At 27.0% G+C, this 24,998-nt stretch overlaps 1 protein-coding gene across 2 annotated transcripts; it reads right to left on the minus strand.

The window, feature by feature from the left end:
- Positions 1 to 544: 544 nt before the first annotated feature.
- On the minus strand, positions 545 to 24,728 carry LOC107441316 (dual specificity mitogen-activated protein kinase kinase 1). Of its 2 annotated transcripts, none has more exons than XM_043046109.3 (11): positions 24,391 to 24,728; positions 20,311 to 20,533; positions 18,797 to 18,943; positions 17,908 to 17,985; positions 16,920 to 16,971; positions 14,109 to 14,233; positions 10,444 to 10,642; positions 7,722 to 7,798; positions 7,126 to 7,187; positions 6,266 to 6,311; positions 545 to 3,430 (listed from the first exon to the last, which is right to left on the minus strand). In XM_043046109.3, the coding sequence occupies exons 1-11, from the start codon at positions 24,492 to 24,494 to the stop codon at positions 3,317 to 3,319; spliced, it is 1,227 nt and encodes a 408-aa protein (XP_042902043.1). In that variant the 5' UTR covers positions 24,495 to 24,728; the 3' UTR covers positions 545 to 3,316. The 2 variants fall into 2 exon arrangements, with proteins under 2 accessions (XP_042902043.1, XP_071034738.1); XM_071178637.2 differs by lacking the exon at positions 545 to 3,430 and adding an exon at positions 4,278 to 4,528 and having other exon boundaries at positions 24,391 to 24,725.
- Between the last annotated feature and the right edge of the window lie 270 nt (positions 24,729 to 24,998).

Consider the following 24,998-nt stretch of genomic DNA (forward strand, 5'->3'; position numbering starts at 1 on the left):
ATATATTGCAAAAACAAATTGCCAAAGCATTAGATAAAAAAGTGTACAAATACTTATACACATAATGTTTGTGGCCCCAAAATATTATTTTTAAAAATAATTTTGAATGATTAGAAATAATTTGATTTACATTAATAGTTTAAATATATACAAAACACATTCAACTATAACATTTCATAAAAAAATTGAATAATTTCATTTGGTTAGTAGCTTGACTTGAATTTGTTTAAATAAGGTAACAAAGGTAACTTTAAAATGTGTCTAATTTCAAACATTTGCATTTAAGTTAAATAATAAAGGACTAATTACTATCTTTAAATAAAACTAAAAACAGTAAAAAAAAAAACATATATGGATTAAAATTTTACATTTGGGGTCACAAGTACAAAATAAATTTTGAATCACAAGATTAGTCCGCAATTTACAAATAAAATGCAATTATAAACGCATACTGATGTGTATTTGTACACACCAGTAATAATAAATAAGCTTTTGTGCACATTAATATTATCATACAATGAATTAAAACAAATAAAAATTAAAATGGGCTTTTGTAATTTTATTGAGATGGTAATGCAAGGAGGAAAAGATTTGATTAAAATTGTTAGCAATAATGCTAGTAGTCATAAAGAAAGGAATCAATAAATTGTCATTGTGTCATTTACATCCACTGTTATCTACATTTAGAAATATATCATTTTCCAGGAAGTTGTATATTTATATCAACTAACAAACAAATCTAGTACATTCAAGTGATATAGGCATAATACTTTATACTAGAAAAATACAAAGTTTTAACATCTAACAAATATGTAAATATGTAATATCACATAGGTCTTTTTTTACGCACAAGTGTCAGGCTTCAAAAATTTAGGTATAAAGAGTAAAAATGCAGAAAATTTAAGAAACCACATCAAGATATTTTTGAAGATCTTATACTCACACATACACGCAAGTTTAACAACAATATGACTCAGAGTTACGGGGATCACTTACATAAATTACAAAGCATGGAATATTTGATACCACATAATACACTAACATACTGTATGTAACTTTAATTCTTGTTGAAGAAATAAACAAGATCTAAAACGTTAGTCTAAACATAGCATGTGAAGCAGTAACATTTTTAAGCTAGATAAAGGTAATAAAAAAAATTGAAGAGAAAATTTATAATCTTTCATAATATTGATCTGAAAATATAATACATGCATAGTTAGAGAAAAATATACAAACAAGATTACACTATATATAATTGACTATTTTTTGTCAGTTAGAAAGAAAGCCACATGCATAGATTTTCGAAAACTGACTGAGCATGACAGTTATTAATATAGATCTGTAGCCAAGCTGTTTTTGTCCCTAAAAAAATCTTATTGGTTTAGAGTTAAATGAATATCAAACTTTTTTTTTTAAAATTTAAAAAAATTATAGCTATTTTTTTTTTAAAGAAAACTAGGTTAAATATTCAAAAACTTTTAGGAACTGCCAAATTATTTAAATCAATAATAGGGTAATAAATTATAATAGCTTTAGTGTCAAAAGTACAATAACATATTGAAATGCACAAAAAAGAAAATAAAGGTAATTTATTCTTACAAAATAAAGAGTTATAAATGACATATAAATGCATCGCAAAAGTATATGTTCAAATAAGATTGAATTTGCATTGACTTTTATAGAGAGAATCATAATCCTAAAGTTTTGATACATCATGCATTATTAAGTAAGTTAAAAAAAAAAAAAAAAAAAAAAAAAAAAAAAATTCAAAATTGGAAATAATATAAGCACTTACATTTAGCGAAGTAAAAAATATGTATATAAATGTTAATCTATAGAAGACTTTTTTAAATCATTATTAATAATTTTACTTAAATTCTAAACACTCAACATACTGCAGTACTGGCAGTATCTGTTAAGGAATATTTTTGCCATCAGCTGATATTTTATCGAAAATTGTTTAAAAAAATTCCTTCAATAAATACAAAGACATTAGAGAATATGCAGGTAAACAGGAGATAGTAGTAAAATACATGAGTTTTTGCTAAAAACAGGGGACTTGGCAGGTATGCATTTAGATGTAGTACAAGCAACATTTTTTTTTACCCCTTTCTATTGATTGCAAATTCGAAATTTGAACAATTTCCATAACAGAAAAAAAAGCACCAATTTATTTCATCAACAACATATTTTTTTCCAGTCAATATTTTGAAAGATGCTAAACAGTGTTTTACAGTTAGAGACAAACTCTAAGCTTTTTGAAATTTACATATAAATATGCACAAGCATGTAAATATGAAAATTTATAGATTAATGTTAAATAAGTTTTAAAAAAAAAGTACTAAATCAAGCCAAAATTTGTCTATGTATAAAATATTCAATTTGCTAATTTCGCACACTTTAGAAAAACTTGAATAATTTTAAGATTGGCGTAGCAAATTTAAAAATTATAATTCCTAACAGGATTTAGAAAAATAACATTTTAGTCAACAAAAACACAAAATGAATAAGGCTAACAGGGATCAGTCACTACTGATTAGCCAGCTATCATATTATAAATCAAAAAGCTATCATATCATAAATCAAAAATATAATAAACATATTTGCGACAGAAAAATGAATTAAATTAAATTAAGGACCAGAATTTAAGCACACACTTAAAAGTAATCCATATTATTGTGCACCTTTTACACAACCTAATCATATTGCATAGTCATAATTAATGTGTGGAAATAAAAAAAAATTTTAAAAAAATGGATAAATCTAGAACAAGACTTCAAAAAATGGATCACACATATAAAAGACTAATAGATTAAATGGGATAAAATTAAACCAACAATTAACAACAAAAATGGTTTAAAAAAAATAAGATAAATGCATTTTTGGTAACATATTAAAAGATCTCCTTTTTGGATATATATATATATATATATATATATATTTTTTTTTTTTTTTTTAAGTAGATTGCTGCATTTTTAATTACAAGACAAATTAAATTTTCAGTACATATGAAAAATTCTGAGGTGATAACTTTCATTTTCTCTAATTGAAAATTTATTAATTGTCTACATAAGAAGATCAATCAAATGTATAAGGTACTTCAGAACTAAATACATAGAATTGGAACTTCAGCAGTCATACATATAAAAATAAAAGCTGTTCATTAATAATTAGCATAAGGTAAAATCACAAAAAAGAGAAAAATATTAAATGGATACTATGATTGGCGCAACAGGATAAAACAAAGAAGCCACAATATATGCTTCTTCTATGACATGTGAAAAAAAAAAGTTGATTACAGCTTCACATAAACTTTTTAACCATCAGGGGATGCTTTTGTAGGAGAAGATGAATCCAGTCCCATTGTTTGACAAACCCAACCAGCAAAATCAACTTTTTCAGTTTCAGATCTTTTCACAAATGCATGAGTCTTAAAAAAAAAAAGGAAAAACACCAGTCAAGGCAAACAATGAGAAAAACTAATTTGCAATAAAAGCTGTTTATTAAAAGAATGATAAATATGTTAAAACAAAAATATAATCATTAAAATTTACAACACAACTTTCTAATGCAACCTAAAATCAGAAATGACCAACTTGCAAGCCTGGACAATTTTGAATAGTAAATGATATAGACGAATAAGAAATTAATTGAGAGATTGGCTATAGCATTATATCAATATTAAAATCCAACAATAAGATAGTTTTTACATACATCAAAAGTTTTCTCCCGAATAAACATTAATAAATATTATACAGTGAAACCTCTTGGGAGCGACCACTCACAATTCCACACTAAAATGGTCATTTTTAGAAGTTACTTTCATTGAATTCAAAATTGTTATCGAAGGTACATGATTTTTCGCAAATGATTTTAATTTTAGTCAGTGTCATTTTCTGGTGTGGAAATGCCATTTCTGTTAACGCCATAAAAAGACATATCGATGAATAAAATTTAGCGTCTATAAAAATGATTCCAGCTAATATAATTATGCGTAAAAACAAATTTAACAATTACTAATGATAAAACTATTTTAAATAAGCAATTTTTTTTCTAAGTTTGCATTTAATTTTAGATCATAAAAATTAGTTAGGATAAAAATATGAGAAGAGGGTTATTTGAGATGCTTGTTTTTCATAAGATAGAATTTTTATTTTCAAGTTTAACCTCGAACTCTTGAAGTAAATCATTGCTAGTATCGTCTTTAGTGCACTCTGACTGCAACATGAGGTTGTATCGTCAAAAAGAACTTTCTAAATAAGAGCATCACACAAATATTTTGAATACATTTAAATCTACTTATTTGCTTTGTAAAATTTTTTCTTTTTACATTTTTTCTAGTTTTTTTATTTAAACTTTTCAGTATTTGGTGCAGATGTTTGCCTGGTAGAGGTTTTGTCTCCCCTAAAGTCTTTCTTCAACAAAAATATGGAAAAATTTGGTGCCTTCCAAAAGTAGTCATAGAGTTGGTCGCTACACAAAAGTGGTCCTTCCTGGAGGTTTCACAGTGTATTCACCTCAATATGCACTGTTCGAAATAAAATTTTACTAAACTTAATACTTATTAACACTAATTTACTAAGTTAGAGAGAATCTACTAATAATTATAAGAAAATATCAAGCAATTTCCAAGAGCTTTCTCTCTCCGCAAAACCAAGCATTAGGCTCATGTACCTTTTCCATGACATATATTATTAATATATGAATCTTATTTTTATCAATGTGTATCTATTTATAGTTATGAAAAAATATCAAAAGTTATAAATATTTTTAATATTGTCATAATTACATGGAGATATGCCACAGCATATCTAATAATAGGGTACCTATGTTTTTTTTTTATATACTCATTGAGTTTGAAAACTATTTTGTTAAATTGATTCTCCAAACTTATTTTGTTTCCCAAATCCAGAGATTCTTCAAAAATCTAAAGAGTTAAATATGCAGGAGAAAAACAGATGAGAAGAATGTAAAAATAGAGCACTGGACACTCTACTCCACCACCAGAGAAATAATTGACAAATGTCCCTCTGGAACCACACCGATAATTAGACTCTGGTCACATTTATTCACACTTTCAACTGTAGTATTATTCTTAATCGATAATGATTAGATTAAGCAAGATGGTTAATTATTTCTTACACGTTGGATAGCAACAGTCTGGTTGAAAAATAGAACAGCTATGGTGAATAAATATTTGCTAACCTTCTGAATAAGTCTCTTGTAAGGTGATCTAAGTAAGGTGATAAAACAACACTTCACAACTAAGCCCAACACTATTATTTTTACTCTCTAAAATGTACGGTTCCAAAATTTAAAGCTTTTCGAGTAAACTGATGCAACATGGTTAACATGCGAATAAAGGGAGTTAGTTTTAGTTAGTAGATTAGTAGGGAGTTAGATGTTAGTTTTAGATTCTAGGAAGTATGCTTTTTTACCTGTTTATTATTTTCGTTGATTGCTGATTTAAAGAAAGATATTTTTTATTTATTTATTTAGAAGTATATTTTAACAAATTTGAGCTTTACATGTTAAACTTCATTGGTGCTCTATTAAAAATGATATCAGTAATTGTTTTTAAAAATGCAGTACAAAATGTTACTATGGTGCGACATTTTAGAAAATCCCATTTATTTCCTCTAGTATTTACAAATATACCCATTTATCAAGAAGAGGTTTTGAAATAACCATTAAAACTATACTTAAAAAAAGTTATTGCCTTAGGTATGAGTTTTTAATAGTTTTCAATAATTTTGTATCAAAATCTACAGCAGGAAACATATTATTAGTTAGTATTTTAGAGATAATATGAAAGGTAATAAATTAAGTGAATTGTCAAATAGTTATAATTATACTACGATTAGAATAAGAAATGGATAAAAAGTTTCATTTAAAACATGTGTGTTCATAGCCTTCTAAAAATAAATTTACACTTACAAGAAAATATAATGAATTGGTTAATAATATTAGAACTCAAAGCAATAAAATAATTTTACAGTTCTTGAAACAAGACAAAGATTTAAAATCATTTGAACAAAATATTTTCAAATGAGTTCCTTGTCACAAAAGAATAGGAAATTATTAATGTATATCAAATTTTAAAATGTCACATAATATTTGCCAATAAATCAGAAGAGTAGAAAACAAATTTTTATTTATATAAAGTATGTTATTAATTATAATATGTATTTCTTTAAAAGCAACTATAGTTTTTGTTATAATTTTGTCTTTATGGGATTCAGAGTTAATTTAAAAATATACTTACAGTTAAAAATTTGAGATCAGCCCTTTCAGCAGGATTTTTCTTTAAACTAAAGATAAAGAGAAAAAAAAAATTAAAAGCAACAAATGTTTAAAAAATTAAACGCAGCAAATAACCAAATTTTTCAATTTGATAACTAGAAATTAGGCTTATCTTTCAAGCTTTTTAAACAAATCAGCCTTTTTCGCTAAGATGTTCAGAACAAGTTATACATGAAAGTAGGACAAAATAACTCACTACTTCTATAATGAGAGAATAACTTCAGAAAGCAATTGCTATAAAAGTTTCCTCAAGCAAAAGGAATGATAAAAAAATATGATTAGTGAAAATGTTTGAAATGGCAAGTGAATGAATTAGTGAAAATGATCGAAGACAATATTTGAAAAGAAGCAAAGTATTTCAAGAATATTATCAAACTTACAAAACTAATGATATCTCTATGATATAAAACTGCTTTTCAATTTTGTCAGTACATTCTCATTAACTTAAAAATTACATGGTATAATAAAGTTTTCTAACATGAAGAATGAGATTTCTTTGGTTGTCATCAATACAAAATTAATAATAATTAAGGTACTGTTTACCAATAAAATATTCCTTTATCCCTAATTAAAAGGTAGTAAACAAATAATACTTATCACACTTTTTTACTTTGATTTGCAATAATACAATAATAAATACACAATAGTAATTAACTTATATTTAATTTTTTTATAAGTTTGGAAAAACTATGTCTACTTAAGATATGCAACTAAAATAATGAATTTTATTTCAATAGAATCATAAAATAAATCTGTTATTATAATAAAACATTGCGATCTTTCAGTTGTTCAAACTTAACTTAAAGAAAAAATTAAAATTACCATCTATCTACTAGGTCTTTAAACTCCGGAGAAAATACACTGGCAGGTACAGAGGGTGGTGGCTGAAAAAAAATGTTTACAACTTTAATATTTGAGTGTCAAAGCCTTTTGAGATATTACCAAAAAATTTAAACTTTTAAGAATGCTTCAAAAACATGTTAAGGGACATAGAATTATCAAGTGTTAAAATTGAAGGCAAACTTACACAAGAGTTTTTCATGGTGGATTGTTTAAAAAGGGCCAATACATTACAGTATAAAGAGTTAGAGAGTGGGGATCATGTGAAATTTTAACTCAAAACTCATTTAACTCATTTCTATACTCAAAAGCTTATTTTATGAATATTACTAAATTCACTACAATTATTATTCAGTTTAGTTACAAGATATTCAGTGAATTTTAAACAATAAAATTATTATTTTTAATAACTCTTTAACTGCTAAACATTATATATCAATCAAGCTACAAGTTAACTAATTCTCATTAGTTTAAATAAAGATATAACATTATACATACTGAACATTTTATGAAATATAAAAATAACATAGATAAAATATTTTCATAAGAAGTAAATTAAAAAGGAATTTAACTATTACCTCATTTACAATGTAGTCTAGAAGTTCAAAAATTGACATAATTCTTGGTCCATCTCCATATGGCAAATAAAAGCTACCTACAATTGTTAAAAAAAAAAAAAAATTAAGAAATGTATAATTAAAATTCCAAAAACTATGTAATTTGATAAAAGAAATAACAGTAATATTAAAATAGTATTTTTTTAAGGAATAAAAGTGTTAAAATAAATATAATTTTATTACCATTAACTTTTCAAGCTTTACCATATAATTATATATAGGACTAATGCCAGTATGGCGACATCACGGCAACTGTCGCCAAATGTTCCACAAATGTCGTAAAAAATATAAGAATGGAGGACAAAATTGTTACCTTTAAATATGTTTGGAAATTATAACAAAATAGTAACAAAAATAGTTTTTTTTTCTTCTTTGCATTAAAATACATGCATTTTTAAAAAAATAAAGTATCATACTAATTCTATTTCACGGGTAGGTTAGGTTTTAGTTTCAAGATTTTTCAAATGGAATAACTAAAAGTGCCTTGTTAAAAAAAATTTTGAACTTTCAAATTTACATGTTATGCTATGTTTTGTATATGAAAAAAAGCTACCTACAAGTGTAATTGTTCATCAATAAAACATAATTTTTTGCTCTTTTAGAATTTATTTTATTTAGAATTTTTAGATTATTTTTAATATAATATTTTGTTAGTTTTTACTTTCTCTGTTTTCCTCATTTATTTATTTATTTGGTCTCAGCATTTTAATCTGTATGTTGAGTCTATTTACTAATATTATTTAAACTTTTTTTTCCACTTAATTTTAATAAATTCCAATCTTTAATCATTATGGGATAATGAACCTAATTAGTTTTAGCGTGTTATAGATGGCAATTAATAACTTTTGATAAATACCACAACATGAATATTGCAATTGTAAAGTTCAATATTTTTTTTCGTCTTAAGTTTGTCAACCATAGTTATTTTCTGAACCACTAAACAGATACTTAGGTGGTGCTATTGGACCACTAAATATTTTTTGCTGGTGTGAACCCTAATTATATCTATATAAACAATGTAAAATTCGACAATTTGTGAAGATTTTACTTACAAAATTTCTTGGTGTATATGGATTCAGCGTTAACTCTTTTATAAAAGAAAATTTTTTACACAAAGCATCTACAATTATTCATTGAAAATTTTTAACATATTTCAATAGACAATTTTTCTCATAGACCTAAAAAACATTAATTTAGACTTATATACAGTATTAAATTTTAATAACATAAATTTTAAGCAAATTGACACATTTGATTTAGCTTTGCTGCACTGAGAACAGTTATAAAACAATACACAGATTTTGCAAACCAAACTCAATGGTTGAATGGTAATTGTTGCTTGAGCTACTGAATTCGGTATTTTTTTTTTGTTACTTATTTTTGAAATAATGTTAAACAGATGAATTTTTACACAAAGCATCTACAATTATTCATTGAAAATTTTTAACATATTTCAATAGATAATTTTTCTCATAGACCTAAAAAACATTAATTTAGACTTATATACAGTATTACATTTTAAGCAAAATGACACATTTGATTTAGCTTTGTTTCACTGAGAACAGTTATAAAACAATACAGAGATTTTGCAAACTCAATGGTTGAATGGTAATTATTGCTTGAGCTACTGAATTCGGCACTTTTTGTTTTGTTACTTATTTTTGAAATAATGTTAAACAGAAAAAGTTAGAAATGGCAGTACAACTAAGACTGAATAAATGCAATTTTATTAATTTTAAAAAAAATAATCTACATAGTTTAAAAATAATAAATACACTACGGAACCGATTATCCGGATGGATCGGGACCATGGCTGTTCCGGATAACTGATTTTTCCGGTTTTCTGAATCGCTACGAAAAGCCTTTATTTTTATTGTTAAACCGAACTAAAAAAAATAATATTTGGAAATAATCTTAAAAAGAAGAAAAAACGATGAAGTAATACACTAATGATTATTTTCAAAATGATGGTAAGGTAAACATCTTTCATAAAAGAACGAAAAATCCTAAAATCTTATGAGGAAAAAAAAATTTTTTTTTTTAAAAAATGGCGGGAAAATGTAACGAAATTCGTTCCGGTTTCTTGGTTTTCCGGTTTCCGGATAACCGGTTCCGTACTGTATCAAGATTTTTAATTTCATTTAAAAAAAAAAAAATCTTTACAAAATATTTAAATTTTTATTACATACTATGTTTTGAAAAATAGTTTTAGCATTTATTTCAGTCATGTTAATACTAGGTGATAGTATACAAACATGTTTTAAAACTTACTTCATAATTAAGGTCACTACATTAAGTTTAAAATTCTGTAACAATGATTCAAAAACATATGCTTGAAATTCTACTGATTGTTTCAAAGTGCACTTGAATCATTCTTAAATTAATGTCATTAAAACCCTTCATCTACTCAGCTATTTGATTTTTAACATTTATAAAATGTGGTTAGATAGAAAATCTATGTTGATCCATGAAAATTCACCGATTACATTTAATATAGACATTTTAAGATGATTAAATTATATAATGCCTTTTTAAGCATAGATAACCATCTTAAACCTACTGTTGAAACAAATTTGTGTGTAAATAGTTTGTAGTTTGCGATGATATTTAGATATTTAATGACGTTTTAGATATTTAATAACCATACTTTTTAACTATTAATTTAAACTGAATAATTACTAACTTGGCCTATTTTTAGAACTAGGAGAAGGAGATTCACTCTGATCAGCACTAGCAGAATATTTTGGACCAAATACAGCTGCAAGCTCCTTAGGTTCAGGTGGGGGAATAGGATAACGCCCGATTGCCATTTCAACCAAAGAAAGACCAAGACTCCAAATATCAGATTGTACAGTGTAATGTGTTCCTTGCAACCTTTCAGGCTATTAAAAGAAAATACATGCATTATACTACAATAAATAATTTATCACAACAATTAATAATAATTTATGCACATAAGTAATATATATATATATTTTTTTTTTGAAATTGTACATCAAAAGCCAGGCTAGCCAGAATTAGACTAACCCAAAAAGCTCGAGTAACAGAAATTTTTAACAAATTTGCTTTCCTTATAAATTTTTTTTTTTAAGTTTATATTTTTATTAAAAGATTCGGGTAAAAAAAAAATCAATAAACCATCCATAAATGCCTCTCATTTGATTTCACTAAAGGACAATCCCTTCAACATAACATTTAATTCCAAAAAACATTCAAACATCAACATTAGTTCAGAAAGAATGCTACCTATCTCCCATCTTATTATTTAAAACTGCATAAGATAAAGCATAGCTAGATCGAGGTTGGGTTTCCTGAGCCTGAAATTTTCTCTTCTGTAACAAGAAATGCAGAAAAAAATACTTTAAAAAAATATCAAAAACAAGAGAAATTTTTTGGATTGTGTTTTATAGTGCTTTGATTTGTGCCCATTTAAGGTTCCTTAGAACTAAACTCATTACCGTACAGTTTATATACCAAATCTTGTAAAAAAAATAAAACGAAAACTGGAATAATGAAATTATATGTAAAGGATTTTTCAGTTTATGTTTTCACCTATGCTGCAATTTAACAATCGGCAAATTATAGCAAGGCTTTTTCTTACGAATGTTTCTAATAAATTTAGCCACAGTTCTTAGCCACAGCTTTTTTTTTTCTCCAAAAAACATAGCAATATAAGAAACTAAAGTTTTGAGCCTTCAAGTTTTATTTTAAGAATTAAGGACACTTGTTTTCTTTTAAAAACTTCCGTTTTTAAATATAATAATGGAAAAATTAGATTTTCAGCTGTAGTAAAGTTAATTTTAAGAGCTAAGAATCTATTTTTTCTGTTTCTCTCTTGCTTTTATTACACCTCTTAACAGGGTTGCCACAGAAAAAAATAAACAAAATAGTTGCTTTTAGTAACCTAAAGTATGAAAACAGTTGCCTAAATAATGACTTAGTTGTCATATACCATGATACATTTAGTCAAGTTGGTGGCAAATACGATAATTTTTATGTCAACGTTAGTGTTCTAGCACTAAATTTTTACATAAAAAAATTAGTATATTTGAATTAAATACTTTTAATTACAGTAGGGAACCGATTATCCAGAACGGTCGGGACCATCGCTATTCCGGATAACTGATTTTTTCGGTTTTCTGAATCGCTACAAAAAGACGTTTTTTTTATTGTTAAACAAACTAAAAAAAAAAAAAAATATTTGGAAATAATCTTAAAAATAAGAAAAAACGATGAAGTAATACACTAATGATTATTTCCAAAATGATGGTAAGGTAAACATCTTTAAAAAAAGAAAGAAAAATCGTAAAATCTTATGAGGGAAATTTTTTTTTTTAAAAATGGCGAGAAAATTTATTGAATTTCGTTCCGGTTTTTTGGTTTTCCGGTTTTCTGATTTCCGGATAACGGCTTCTGTACTGTACTAGAATTCATTCAAAAAATACTTTTTCATTAAAAAAAAAAAAAAAAAAAACACTTTTTCTAAGAAATTTTCCCTTTCATCAATAATTGATTTAGCAAATATATATATACAGTACACTCTCGATTATCCGTGCGCGGATTATCCGGTTTGCGGATTATCCGTGCTCATTCCGGAGTCACACAGAAAATATAAAGAGAAACATTTTCTAGATTAAAAAAATTTGATTCATGAAGTTATAACACTACCAAATTTTTGGAAGCAATATTCGTTATTGGATTGCAGTATATGTAATATCAGCAGCATGGTCAAAGGTAAAACCGTCTACGTTATCTATCACGATCTTGGATAAAGATCATACCGCTTGATAAACAATCCTCTTCAGATGTTCAAGAAAAATAAGATAACAGTATTCTCGAACAAGCAAAAGAAATCTAAGGTTTCGAAATTCTTGATGAAGAAAATTTAGAAGATAGGTTTCAAAGTGATGCATGTGAGCCTGGCTTCCAGTATTTGACTGATGAAGACATCGTTATGTTGTTAAATCAAATAGTGATGATAGTAACTGATGCAGAAGATGTAGTAAATGATTGAAATACTATTTCTCATTCTGCTGCTCTGTGGAAACTTTATTAGATTATATGGGAGGATTTGATTACGGTGACACTACTGCGGTTCGTAAAATATGTGTATCGATGTATGGCGAAGACGCATTGCACATTTTTTAAAAAAGAAAAATTCCTAGTTTGATGTTATACATGCAAATGTCAGTAATTTTTATATTTTTTGTAATGATATAGAATTTTTCTTTCACAAAAGGAGTTTTCGGATTATCCGTGTTTTTCGATTGTCCGTGCGACCTGTCCCGATGATTAACCCGGATAATCGGGAGTACACTGTATATATATATGTTGCGGAAAGTGATTACTCCAATTCAAAATTCTTTAAAATCATGCAGAATTTATTAGCAATAACCATTCAAAAAGCAATTGAGAAATGAAATAGACTTAGAATCTATGCAAATTGAATGCATTAAAAAGTGATGACTTAAATTTGCAATTGAAAACTTTTTATTTTTTAATGTTTTGATTATTTATGCAATTTTTTTCAATTTTATTATTTTTATTTTACATTTCCTAAGAAAAGAAATTCAGTGTCTTCAGAAGATTTCTTGGGTCGCAGGTTTTCAACCCAATTATGCTACAAAAACATTGCTAGGAGTACAGAAAAGTCTCCTTTTCCTGAAAATAGTTGCTTTTTTAGTCTTTTCAGGCAAAAAAAGTTGCCATAGTCGCCTCATGCTGAAAATAGTTGCATTTTAGTCGCCTGTGGCAACCCTGTCTTAACTGCTAATAAGCCTTTTATTTAAACATCACTATTTCCAATAAACAGCAATTTTATTGCTGATGTTATGTATAATGATACCTGGTATCTCTTCAGGTTTTACTCCCATATCTAAGCTTTTGCTTCTATTATCAATTCACTAAATTATGTTTTTTATTTTGGCTGAACATTTTTTAAAGTAAATTTCAAATTTTGGCCCTACATAGTATAAAGAGAGGGTAATAAGCAAGATATTTTTCAAGCCTCTCTCTTGGATTTTACCTTCAATATCCTTCTCAATTTATTTAAATTGATTCATTTACTATCAAGCTACATTTACAGTTCATTTTTAATCAACATTGACTGTGTTAACTTATAGTTACTAATAATGCGATTTTTTTTCCAATTCTTACTTTCTGAATAGTCTAGCTTTTACTCACTAGAATATTACACATAGAGCATTCCTCTATATACAGCTAATACAAATTTAAAAAAAACTGATAAAAACATTTTAAATATTTTAATAAAACAATATTATAAATTAACAAATGCAAATCATAGATAAAAAATTAGAAAAATCATCAAAGCATATTAAATATGCTTACCGACATGTAAGACCTAGTGCCAACAAATGAGTTTGCCATTGAATCAATCAGTTGACCACTAACTCCAAAGTCACAAATTTTAATTTCTCCTCTAGAGTTCACTAAGATGTTAGAAGGTTTCACATCTAACCAAATACAAAATGATTTAATGATAAATCAATGAACTACATGAACGAATAAGAAGTTTTGTATACTAGTATTTTCCAAATAATGAATTTTATTCTCTCTTGGTTTTAAAACAAAAATTACAATAGAATCAAAACACATAAGAAACTAATATGAAAGTTGAAGCCACTATTTCCTTGAACTATTTTTTATTTGTAATTTGAAAGGTAATTTTTTTTATTGTTAATTCTTCTTAGTACAACTGCATATTTAATGCAGAATTTTTTTAATCTTGAAACACATATAGAGTGATAATATTAGAAAAATTATTTTACTGAAATAAGTACACTTCTAAGTGTATAACAGAAATTTAATATATTGTAAACTATGTTTTACTTTAACAAAGCATTTATGGCCTACGTTAATAATTTTTTAAAAGTTTTTTATACTGCAATAACTACTTAATTGCAACATGCGACATTCAGAGAAGCAATACAAATTATTTAAACACTATGTACATGGAGCTAAAAAAGATATACCTAACTGAATTTTTCCTAGATACAGAAGAAGCTTGAAGAAATATTTAGCTTCTGGACTAACTTCACATCATTTTAATATTTGTTGTGATATTTTTTATTGGTATAAGGTAACTAAATTAAACTTTACCGTAGTAGTTAAAAAATTTTAATTAAAAAAAAAGGAAGAAAAAAAATTCCAGTTGAGTTTTTTCTTTATTTTAATTATTTTCAATGTCATTTGCAACCTACCTGTATAATTTTTTTTTAAAAAAATGTCCCTGTTTTAACTGTTTTTAGATCCTTATTTTTCAACCACCGGACAGGGGATCGGTAACAGTTGGCAAACTTTATTCATAATTCGCTAACTTAAAAAGAACATCTTTATCTTTCTGCAAAAGTAATTAATACTCATAGTCTTTTTCTTTAAATTATTTATGTGAAACTACATTTTTAGTTAGAAGTGTAATTAAAACAAAAAAATCGAAATTGACTTAATCTTGTGCCTGTTGTCAGTATTAATGTAACTGGTTTGACACATAGAATTGGTATGTTAGTCAGCAACACAAATCACGTTAAATTCAATTATTTTTTGAAATTTTATTATTTCTTTTGTATTAATTTTGTGCTTATTTCTATTTTTTTGCTACTTACACATGGTTACATAATTTGGTTATGCTATTCTGTTATTTGAATAGCAATATTAATAGTTGTACAGTAAAACCTGCCAAGTTGACCACCGTTGTAAGTTGGACACCTGCATAAGTTGACCTCAATTATCAAGAACGGAATTTTTCCTATATAATATAACGAAGCAAAACCTTTGTAACTTGACCACCTGTCTATTTTGAATGTTGACCACTGAAATAACTCAATTTTGTCTAGGAGTATTATGAAATTTTATTCTAAAACCCTTATAAGTTGATCAGAAAAAAAAAATTCAGAGAATTTTCTGTCATTTTGCAATGTATGTTAAAATTTCACTTGTTTTTTGAAATAGCATAAAATGCTAATCTAAACCTGTTTGTGAGTTGACCATGTGGGGAAACTGTAGGGGGTCAGCTTTTGAACATTTCTTTCATTCAAAATATTGGGCAGATGCAAAGTCTGAACAACAGCTCCAAACAACAATGAGGGAATATTTTTGTAACAAATAGGTTTGTAAGTCTAGTAATAACAGAATAAATTATAAAGTGTTCAAATAATTTTGTTTTGTTAAAGTTTTCAAATTACATGTTTTCGTGTCCTGATATTTTAAGAAATTATTTTTATGAAACACTTCACATGCACAACTAACGAAATAATTTTTCTAAAAAAGTTAGTTAAATATTAGAATTACATGTAACAAATTGAATTTCATTCAGGTTTAAACACATTTCTTAAGCTATTTCATTTGGCTATTTGCTAAATAAATTTTTTAAGTAAAGTAAAAAAAAAAAATTTTTATATATAGCAACATGATATAGGAAACGAAAAAGTAAACTATGACCCACCCCTCTATAAGTTGACCACGAAAACAATGCACCACAAGTGGTCAACTTACACAAGTTTTACTGTATCTGAATTAATATAAATTTTATTTATATACTTAACCAAGTAGCAGTTTAAAAAATGGCACAATTAGGAGAATATTTCACCACAATACTTGGATTTCCCTATCTATTAATGTGGAAAAACATGTTTTACTATTTGCAGAGAAGACTGCAGAATAAAATAAGACAGAGTAAAATAAAATAAGACAGCAGAATAAAACAAAACACATGCAGAGCTGTCAATGGGTTAAATAAGTTCAGGCTCAAAATATTTTTTATTGCAGAGAGTATGTGAATGGTCGGAAATAAACTTAACAAAAAATTATTATGGGCCACAATTTTGTATAAATATATTAACAGTCAAAATTTAATTACCAACCATACTGGTTCACACTAAAACGCAGAAATATTTTACAGGTTCTTTGAGTAAATCAGGTTGACAAACAATGTTCTAGATCATCTGAAAACTGTGTCATAAAAATATGGGTCATAAAAAAATAAAACTATTAAGTAGTTTTTTGCAAATAAAACTAAAATGAATAGAAATAACCTATTTGTGTTTCGGTTTAAGTAAATAAGTATAGTAATATATTGCAAAACGATTGAAGGCAAAGTGAAAAACATTCATTTCAGAGAATACAAAATAAAATTATAGATACCTCTATGCATTATTTGATGTTTCTCCCTCAAATAATTCAGTCCTTTCAAAACCTAAAAAAAAAAAAATATATATATATAAATTATTAAGAATTTATTATAAATAACATGGCATAAAATGAAATTACTAGGAAGATTTGAAGTTTATTATGGCACAAATGATAGTGCAGATTACCTTCTTACAAAATGAAGTCAAACCTGCAGTTAAAACATGTCCTATTGCCTAACATACAGTTAAAAATGAATAAAATATTTCCATTAGTTACATTATACAAAAAAAAAAATTATTTTGAAAACTAATTTAATAATAAATACAAGAATAGACAAGAATACAGAAACAATAAAGTGTAAAGAAATAAAAGTCTAGATTTTGAAAAAAGTTTGACTATGAAAACCATAAAAACAGTGCCCTTTATTAACCCACTGACGGTTCTGCACGTAAAAAGTCGCATTTTAACCTGCAGTCTTCTCTGCATAGCAAAACCGGTTTTCCCATGTTAATAGATAGGGGAACTGTGTGTAGGGGAGAAACATTCTCCCAATTTTGCCCATTTCCTTAACCGCCAGTGGGTTAATTCCAAGATAAAAAAGATAAAAGATCAATTTAGATCACCTGGACATAAATTCTATATTAAGGTTTGAAAAAATAAATTATTACATATAGCAATTTCATTAAGTTTCCTACTTAAACTTAAATTTTTTATCACAATAATAGATGAAAGCAATTGTAGCATCGTAAAAAACAATATAAAATATGAGCTTTACATTGCTTGAATATTCAATGTTAAGATATTACTGAAATATATAGTGAAAAACATTTTAAAGACAGACATCTACTGTATATGTAAATTTGTATATCTATAATGTATTTTCAATAATTAGCACAGAAACAAAAGATTTTAACAGTACCATTATATTTTTATGAACTCAGTCTAAGAAATTTTATCACAAAAACTTATTTCAAAAATAAAAACTTAGAATACAACTTACAGCAATTGTTACTTTTCCTAAAATTGGCTCAGGAATACGGCCAGCTTTTTTCAGCACTAAATCTAAAGATCCACCATCCTAGGATAAGAAATACAATAAAATGATACAATAAAATTAAGAATTGAATTCACAAAAACAACATCACAGATAAAGAGTGTTATAGAAATAAGTACTATAAGTTGTAAAACCTATAATACTGGAGTATAAAAGTTAAGAAATTTATAATGAATACAAATAATTTGTAATATCAATATCTTTTAGTTGGTAATTATTAGACTTTAGTTAGTTTGATATGCTAAAAATATTATTTGTTGCATACTTAAAAGACATTGAATTTTTCGTCCTCTTTTTATGTTTTTGAAAAAAAAAAAAATGCAGATTTTAGCAAGAAAAAAATACATTAATGCCACGACATTGTAAGCATTACATATTTTCCAGTTTATTTTAATTTCCTTCATAATTCATATTTAATCATTCAAATCCTTTTTTAAATAAATAAAACAGTTTATTAACTTTTATTCCATTTCATAAAGATTGGATGTAAATATTTTTATCCTCTTCCTCTTTCAATGCATGTAACGGCTAATTTACATATGTATTAGCATTACAATCAATATGTTTTTCATTTAAGCAGTGAAATATCTAATAGAAATCTACATAATTTATTTTATACATTTAAACAATTACAAATTATCAATTTTTTTCTGGCTAAGGATAAAAAATAAAAGCAGTGAAACATTTAATATAATTTCTTTTTAAATAATGAGGTCTAGTCTGCAGGATACACTTCATAATAACTTGCAAAGAAAATGTTTCTGTCAATAATTTACAATTATAATACTAAGCTCATAATTTATTGATAAAAAAAATTAATGCATTTCATGCTCACCATATATTCCATACAAATATTGATTTCACCATCACTATAAAAAGCACCATAGAATCCAACAATATGGGGTGAGTTACATTCATGTAAAACTTTCAGTTCTCTGATTATTTGGTTTCTGATAGCTGGTTTAACTTCCAAGTGGATGAGCTGCAAGAAGATATTTAAAATATTGAATTTCACAAACTTACAAACCTAAATCAAAATGGGTTTTATTTCTTATTATAACCATTTAAAAAATAAGGTAAATTTTTTTAAAGCTAACTTTTTGAATAGATGGGAAAATAGCAACACAAAGATCTTATAATGAAGTAAAACAATTTTTACCTCCAACAGATTCTCTCAATTTTAATTACTGCAAGCAACTAAAGTACAATGTTGATTCCCCATAGACTTGATTTAAAAAGCACTATGTATTTTTGCTCATTTTTCTTTATAAAATATTATAAATATAAATAAATTCTAATGAGTTTAATAATTATTCAAATATACAACCCATTAGGGAGATTTGTGATAGTGAGGTGGAAATTTGAAATGTTTGAATGCACGGCTCTTAAATGAAACTTAACTGGCACAAAACTTAATATTTATTTCATCCTTATGCTAATTTTGATAGACACATGAGAAGTTCGTGGAAGATGCACTAAAACCATTTGCTTATCTTCTTTTTTTTTTTTTTTTTTTAAATATTCAAACATTAGTGTAAAAAAATAGTGATGAAGAAAATAGAATAATAAATCTTGCTAAAAAGAAATTTTTAGAAAATTTTCTCAACTTGCAGTGCAAAGATGATTGATAATTATTATTAAACAGGCAAATGATAATTATTTTATGCCTTTCCAACATCTTGTATTTTTCAGTGTTTTAAAAAGAACATTTAACAAATAAACTTTGAAATCTATAACTGGAACTTCACGTCAGATTAAAGTGCATAACAAACAGATATTTGTTATATAAGCAAAATGGGTAATGTTATATTCCACTTTGGAAGCTTGAAAAGATATGTAATCCACACAGAAAGCTAATATAAATTAGGTCTAAAAATATTAATTAAATTCTAAAATTTAGAGAATAAAACTTAATCTATTTAATTTGAGCAATGCATAACTTGCCATAAAGCAAATTGTTTAAAAAAAAACTGTTTAAAACAATACAAAAAACTTCTAATTGAAACACAATAAAATATTGTTAATTTTTTTTTTAAGATACTAACACAGGCAGGAAAATCATAAATAATGTAACAAAACTGATAAAGTCAAAACCGATAAAGTCTGAAATAATGCCACGAAACTGAAAGTCTGAAATTAGTCAAAAATCTAAAATAGTATAATACCTAATAAAAATTTAGTGTATAAAACTTTTCTAATTTAACAAGAAATAACTAGCTATATAGGACCTCTGTCAAATTAATTAAATTTAAATAGAAAAAGCGAAGCACTATAAAATATTTTATAGATTTTATATTAGAAAAATATACAACATAATTATGATTAGTACAACGAAATTTTATGACATACTTTACGAGCCATTATGAGTCCACTTGGTTTATGTAAATTTTTGGTTACGACTCCTCCATTACCAGCTCCTAATTCACCTAAATTTTCCAAATCTTCATTGATTAGTTCACCAACTTTTTGCTTTTGAGTTAGAAAGGCTTCTAACCTTTTTCTTTGTTGATCATCTAGCTCTAACCCTTCTAAACTTTTTTGCAAAGCTTCAAAACTTGTGTCTAGAACTGATCTAAATAAAATTAAAATAAATAAATAAAATGTAGTATAAATAAAGAAAAGCAGTAACTGCCAATAAAATTTGGCAAAAATATTATATTCATACAAGATAATTTTCAAAGTAAACACTACTTGATCTAGCAGTTTTTCAATACCATTTGAAAATTTTATTTTCGAACAGGAGAGCCTATTTTAAAATATAAAATATATCACATTTAATAGAAAATTTCTCACATTAAAAAATTCGTGAAATTTGTCATTGATACAAAAAATTAAAAGGATAATTGTATTCTCTGTGGCAGATATGTGGCGACATTGTCGATGAATGTTACCAAGTTCTTGCAGAAAGAGTTTTCCTTTGGGAAGTTAAAAATTTTGGTTTCCTCTTTTGCAGAAATTTTTGAAAGATTTTATCTTTTCAACAGAATTATGTTCAAAAGATGCCTTACTCGCTCATCTGAGTGAAAAAAAAAATTTTGTGATTTTTCTATTCTTATTTGAGAATAATGAAGTAAAAAATTTAGATTTTTCTTCTACATAAATTTTTATTCTACTTTTTTACTATTGATTTCCAGAAGCTTTTAAAATCTAATATATTTTTAATACAATATTTATTTCAGCAACTGAATCTTAAAAAAAAAAACGCATTTAGTGCCTAACCCTATTTTGGAAGAGTCCGATTTGCATGGTTTTGCCGCCAATCTTTTTTTCGGTAGTTAATGCAACGGGTTTAACTATTTTTTTATTATACTTTTTAACATGATGATAATTTACAAAATGCGAAAAAGGAAATAATTTGTGTGTTTTCCCCCAACAAAATAAAAGAATATTTCCCATAATATTAGAATTCAAAAAATATTAGAATTCAAAAAATTATATTATTTAATTCCAAAACTTTTTTTTCCTCTTTTTAATTAAAAGTTGATGATTTTGTCACTTTAAATTAATAGCATGTATGTTTTTTTTTATTTCTAAAAGCAACTTGAAGAAATATATTATTATTAGAGAGGTATGTCATAGAAAGCCTGAACAACTTCTGCCACAGGGATTGTATTAAGTTTCCAAAAGGTACTAAATAATCAAAAGCGAACAATCAGTTGAACGATATAACATTTCATGATTCCCACCTATTTTTGTCTCAGACTATTGAGGGTCTAAGATTTTCAATAACAATATACAACTTAAATGCTTTACTTGTAAACCTAAGAACACAACCACCCCATAAGCAGAATATTTTCAAATGTTCTGCAACAGGACTTATTAATTTATACAAATGTTCTGCAAGCATTTCACAGCGAAAAAAAGCCAACTTTACGTTAAAATACTATATGTTCATTTATTAAAATGCAGGATCATGCACTGGTACACTACATTCTTTTTTAAACCAAGGGGCAAACATTTTTGATTTGTTACTTTTTCAATCACTTTTGAAGTGCAAAATTTTGTTAATGACGATGATGAATTATTAATAAAATGCCTATGATATGAAGGTCCGAACATTAAAATAAGGGCTGCCTTAAAAATATTCTGAAGGGACAAGTGCTCAGGTGGTGCATCATTTGCAAGCACAAACATTCGCTGGTCTGTTGTTCCAACAACTTCATCTCCATCGAAAGCATTTGGTCTTTTAGAAATGATTCTGTCAATCGTGGATCCTCACGATTCACAAATAGCTTCCGAAATGGGAATAGAAAATATAAAAGTCATGAACTTTATGAAATTGGAAATCTCTGAATTTAATTCTTTTACGGCTTGCTTTAGAAGCTCTCTTGATAAAAATGGTAATCGATTTCTCCTGCTGTCTGCTAAAAACTGATACATCCATTTTATAAAAATGTTATAGCCAAAAGCTAATTCTAATTTCGTCCTCAGAATGGCAAGATAGATTACTGATAAATGTGCTGAAATCTGTGCAAGGTGTCAAATGTTCCTCTTCTAAAGCAACTGGAAAACAGCAAGTGGTCAAAGCTGAAGAGAATTTTCATTCGTTTAATGACAATATCAATGTTTCCCGCTTTTTCAAAATATATTTTGTACTGCTCCAACATGGAATCAATGTAGATTATCATTTGCATTGCATCTGAGGAAAATATAGAAAACTCAGAATTGCTTTAGACGGAGCGAAGTCTTTTGGAGCTAGCAGGCAAATCTGGCAGAGGAACTTCTCGAAACATACTTTCTGACTGAGGTAGGAGGAAATGTTCGGCAAGATTATGAGGGAAAGCTTTTAAACCTTCAGGTCATTATGGTCCACAGAAGAATGTACGTGATTAGGGTTGGGGATTGTTCTGCAAGACTACCGGAGGCAGGTAGGAGCCCCCCCCCTCCAACCTGTTCGCAGGAAAACGTGGTCAGTTATTCAAGATACAAATTGTTCTGCAGGACTTAGTTTGTTCTGCGACGTACGTCGCAGTTTTAGGCACTTTCTGCTTCTGGGACAACCACCATTTTATAAACGACCATTAATTATAATGCTTTATTTTAAAATTATGTGATGAATTCAATCCAGTTCATAATTCGTCTACAGAAATCAACTATATTTATATTAAGGATTTAATTGACCAAAATTACACAGTAAGCATGGGTGCATAATGACATCTCGTGGCCCAAGAGCCAGATGCAGACAAAGGGATATTCTCAAAGGATTTGTTGGTGCCAACTATCACAGCTAAGGGACTAAACTACATTTGCATTTGCAAAAAAATTTAATAATTTGCCAGAAGTGGGCAATGAATAATTCCAACAGACTTTCGTATTGGTCCTCTTCTGTGATGTTTTTATTCTAAGTTTCTGAGATGCCACTGTCTGGAATTCACTAAAAACTTGGTGACTGATTTGATGTAGATATAGTTAAGAAAATATCCCCTGATATGGCTTGCCTGGAATGAGTTAAGTTTTATTCCCTTCTATGGTTCTTTTTCTTATTTGGTTTCTTACATGCTACGGTCTGATCAGTAAAGTTATCACCAAAACTGAGTGATTAATATGCCACAGGTACCCATACAGAAATCTTTATAAGAAAACTTAAAATATTACTAATAACCCACAAACATACTGGCACCTTTCAAGCTAAAATTTTCAGCTCTTTTCCTAAAAAGGTTGAGCAACACTACATTAGAGCTGTACCTACTGTTGGTGTACAATAAAGACAAGACTGATGGATGTGTGCATTACTACTTAGGTAGCACTAGCAATGTGCACTATGCTATGACAACCCAAATTAGAGAAGAATACCGGAAATACAAATAACATTAAGATGTATTTTAATGCATAACATCACAGTCAATTTAATATACTAAATTTCACACAATAATTATGAAAAGTTGTTTAATAAAATATTTATCATAAGCATAATATACTAACTACGAACAAATATTTTTTCACAGCATTTGCATAGAAATAATTTTTAAATATAAAAATATGTTAAATGTTTTTTTTACTTTTTAACTGAATGTACCTACAGTTGTTACAAGTAAAAATATAAAATTAAATTTGTTTCGAGCTTTCACATTCATGTTTTTATTCTATAATGTCAAAGATGCAATTTTAACATTGAATTATAAAATAAACTATATTAGCTAAGATAAATATATCTAAAGAGGAGAGATTCAGATGGAGATGAATATATCTGCTTTTATATCGCGTAAAAATAAACAATTAAAGAGATGTCAAATTGTTTAGAAAAAACTATTGCACTACATGAAGAAAAAAAAATACCCACATCAATTGACATCTCATTTTTGAAAGTTTTTTACACTATACAAAATTCAATTTTCGCATTCAAAACACATCACAGTTATGTCGAGTAATAAGAATAAGCAAAATAAAAGTGACTATTGTTTAGATACAATAAAACATATGTTGACTTACTCATTATTTGCTTCTACCGTTCCTGGAGGTTCACTGTTACTGACTTCAATTGCACTGGGCGGTAGCTTAAGATTTAATTTATTTTTACCGAAATTTTTGCTCATTTTTCTGTTATGCTAGCGTACAAAGTTATAAAAACATTGTATATTTCAAACGCAATTATGACAGTAAATATGTAATGCTTATCAGCTAACGTAGTAAACCTTTTTAGCAAATGAATGATATACAAACAAACAAAAAAATTTCACTTAATCCTGTGAAAAATCAAGTTTCTCAAAAACGCACGCAAGTGGAAAATTTTCCTGCTGATGTACAGGCAAAATATGCCAGAAGAGGGCGAAAAAAGCTCTTGGAGGAGAGCAGTGAAGAATAATAAGATGTAAGGGACAGCGCCATCTGGCAAACGTAAATGGAACACTAAGAGAGGTCATAGAAAAATATTTATAAAGTTCAATTTTGGATTTTAAAATTTAATTTCTTTAAGAACTATAAAAATTCTTTTCTCATAACGGCATATGCCTTTATTTAAGACAACAATTATCTCATTAATTATATTTATGGATGGTGTTTTCTACACTAGGGAACGCTGCAAGCCCGTGGTGTTTATA

Source organism: Parasteatoda tepidariorum, chromosome 6 (assembly GCF_982258835.1).
Source record: "Parasteatoda tepidariorum strain Cologne lab strain chromosome 6, Ptep-v5.0, whole genome shotgun sequence".
In the NCBI taxonomy this organism is placed as follows: domain Eukaryota; kingdom Metazoa; phylum Arthropoda; class Arachnida; order Araneae; family Theridiidae; genus Parasteatoda; species Parasteatoda tepidariorum.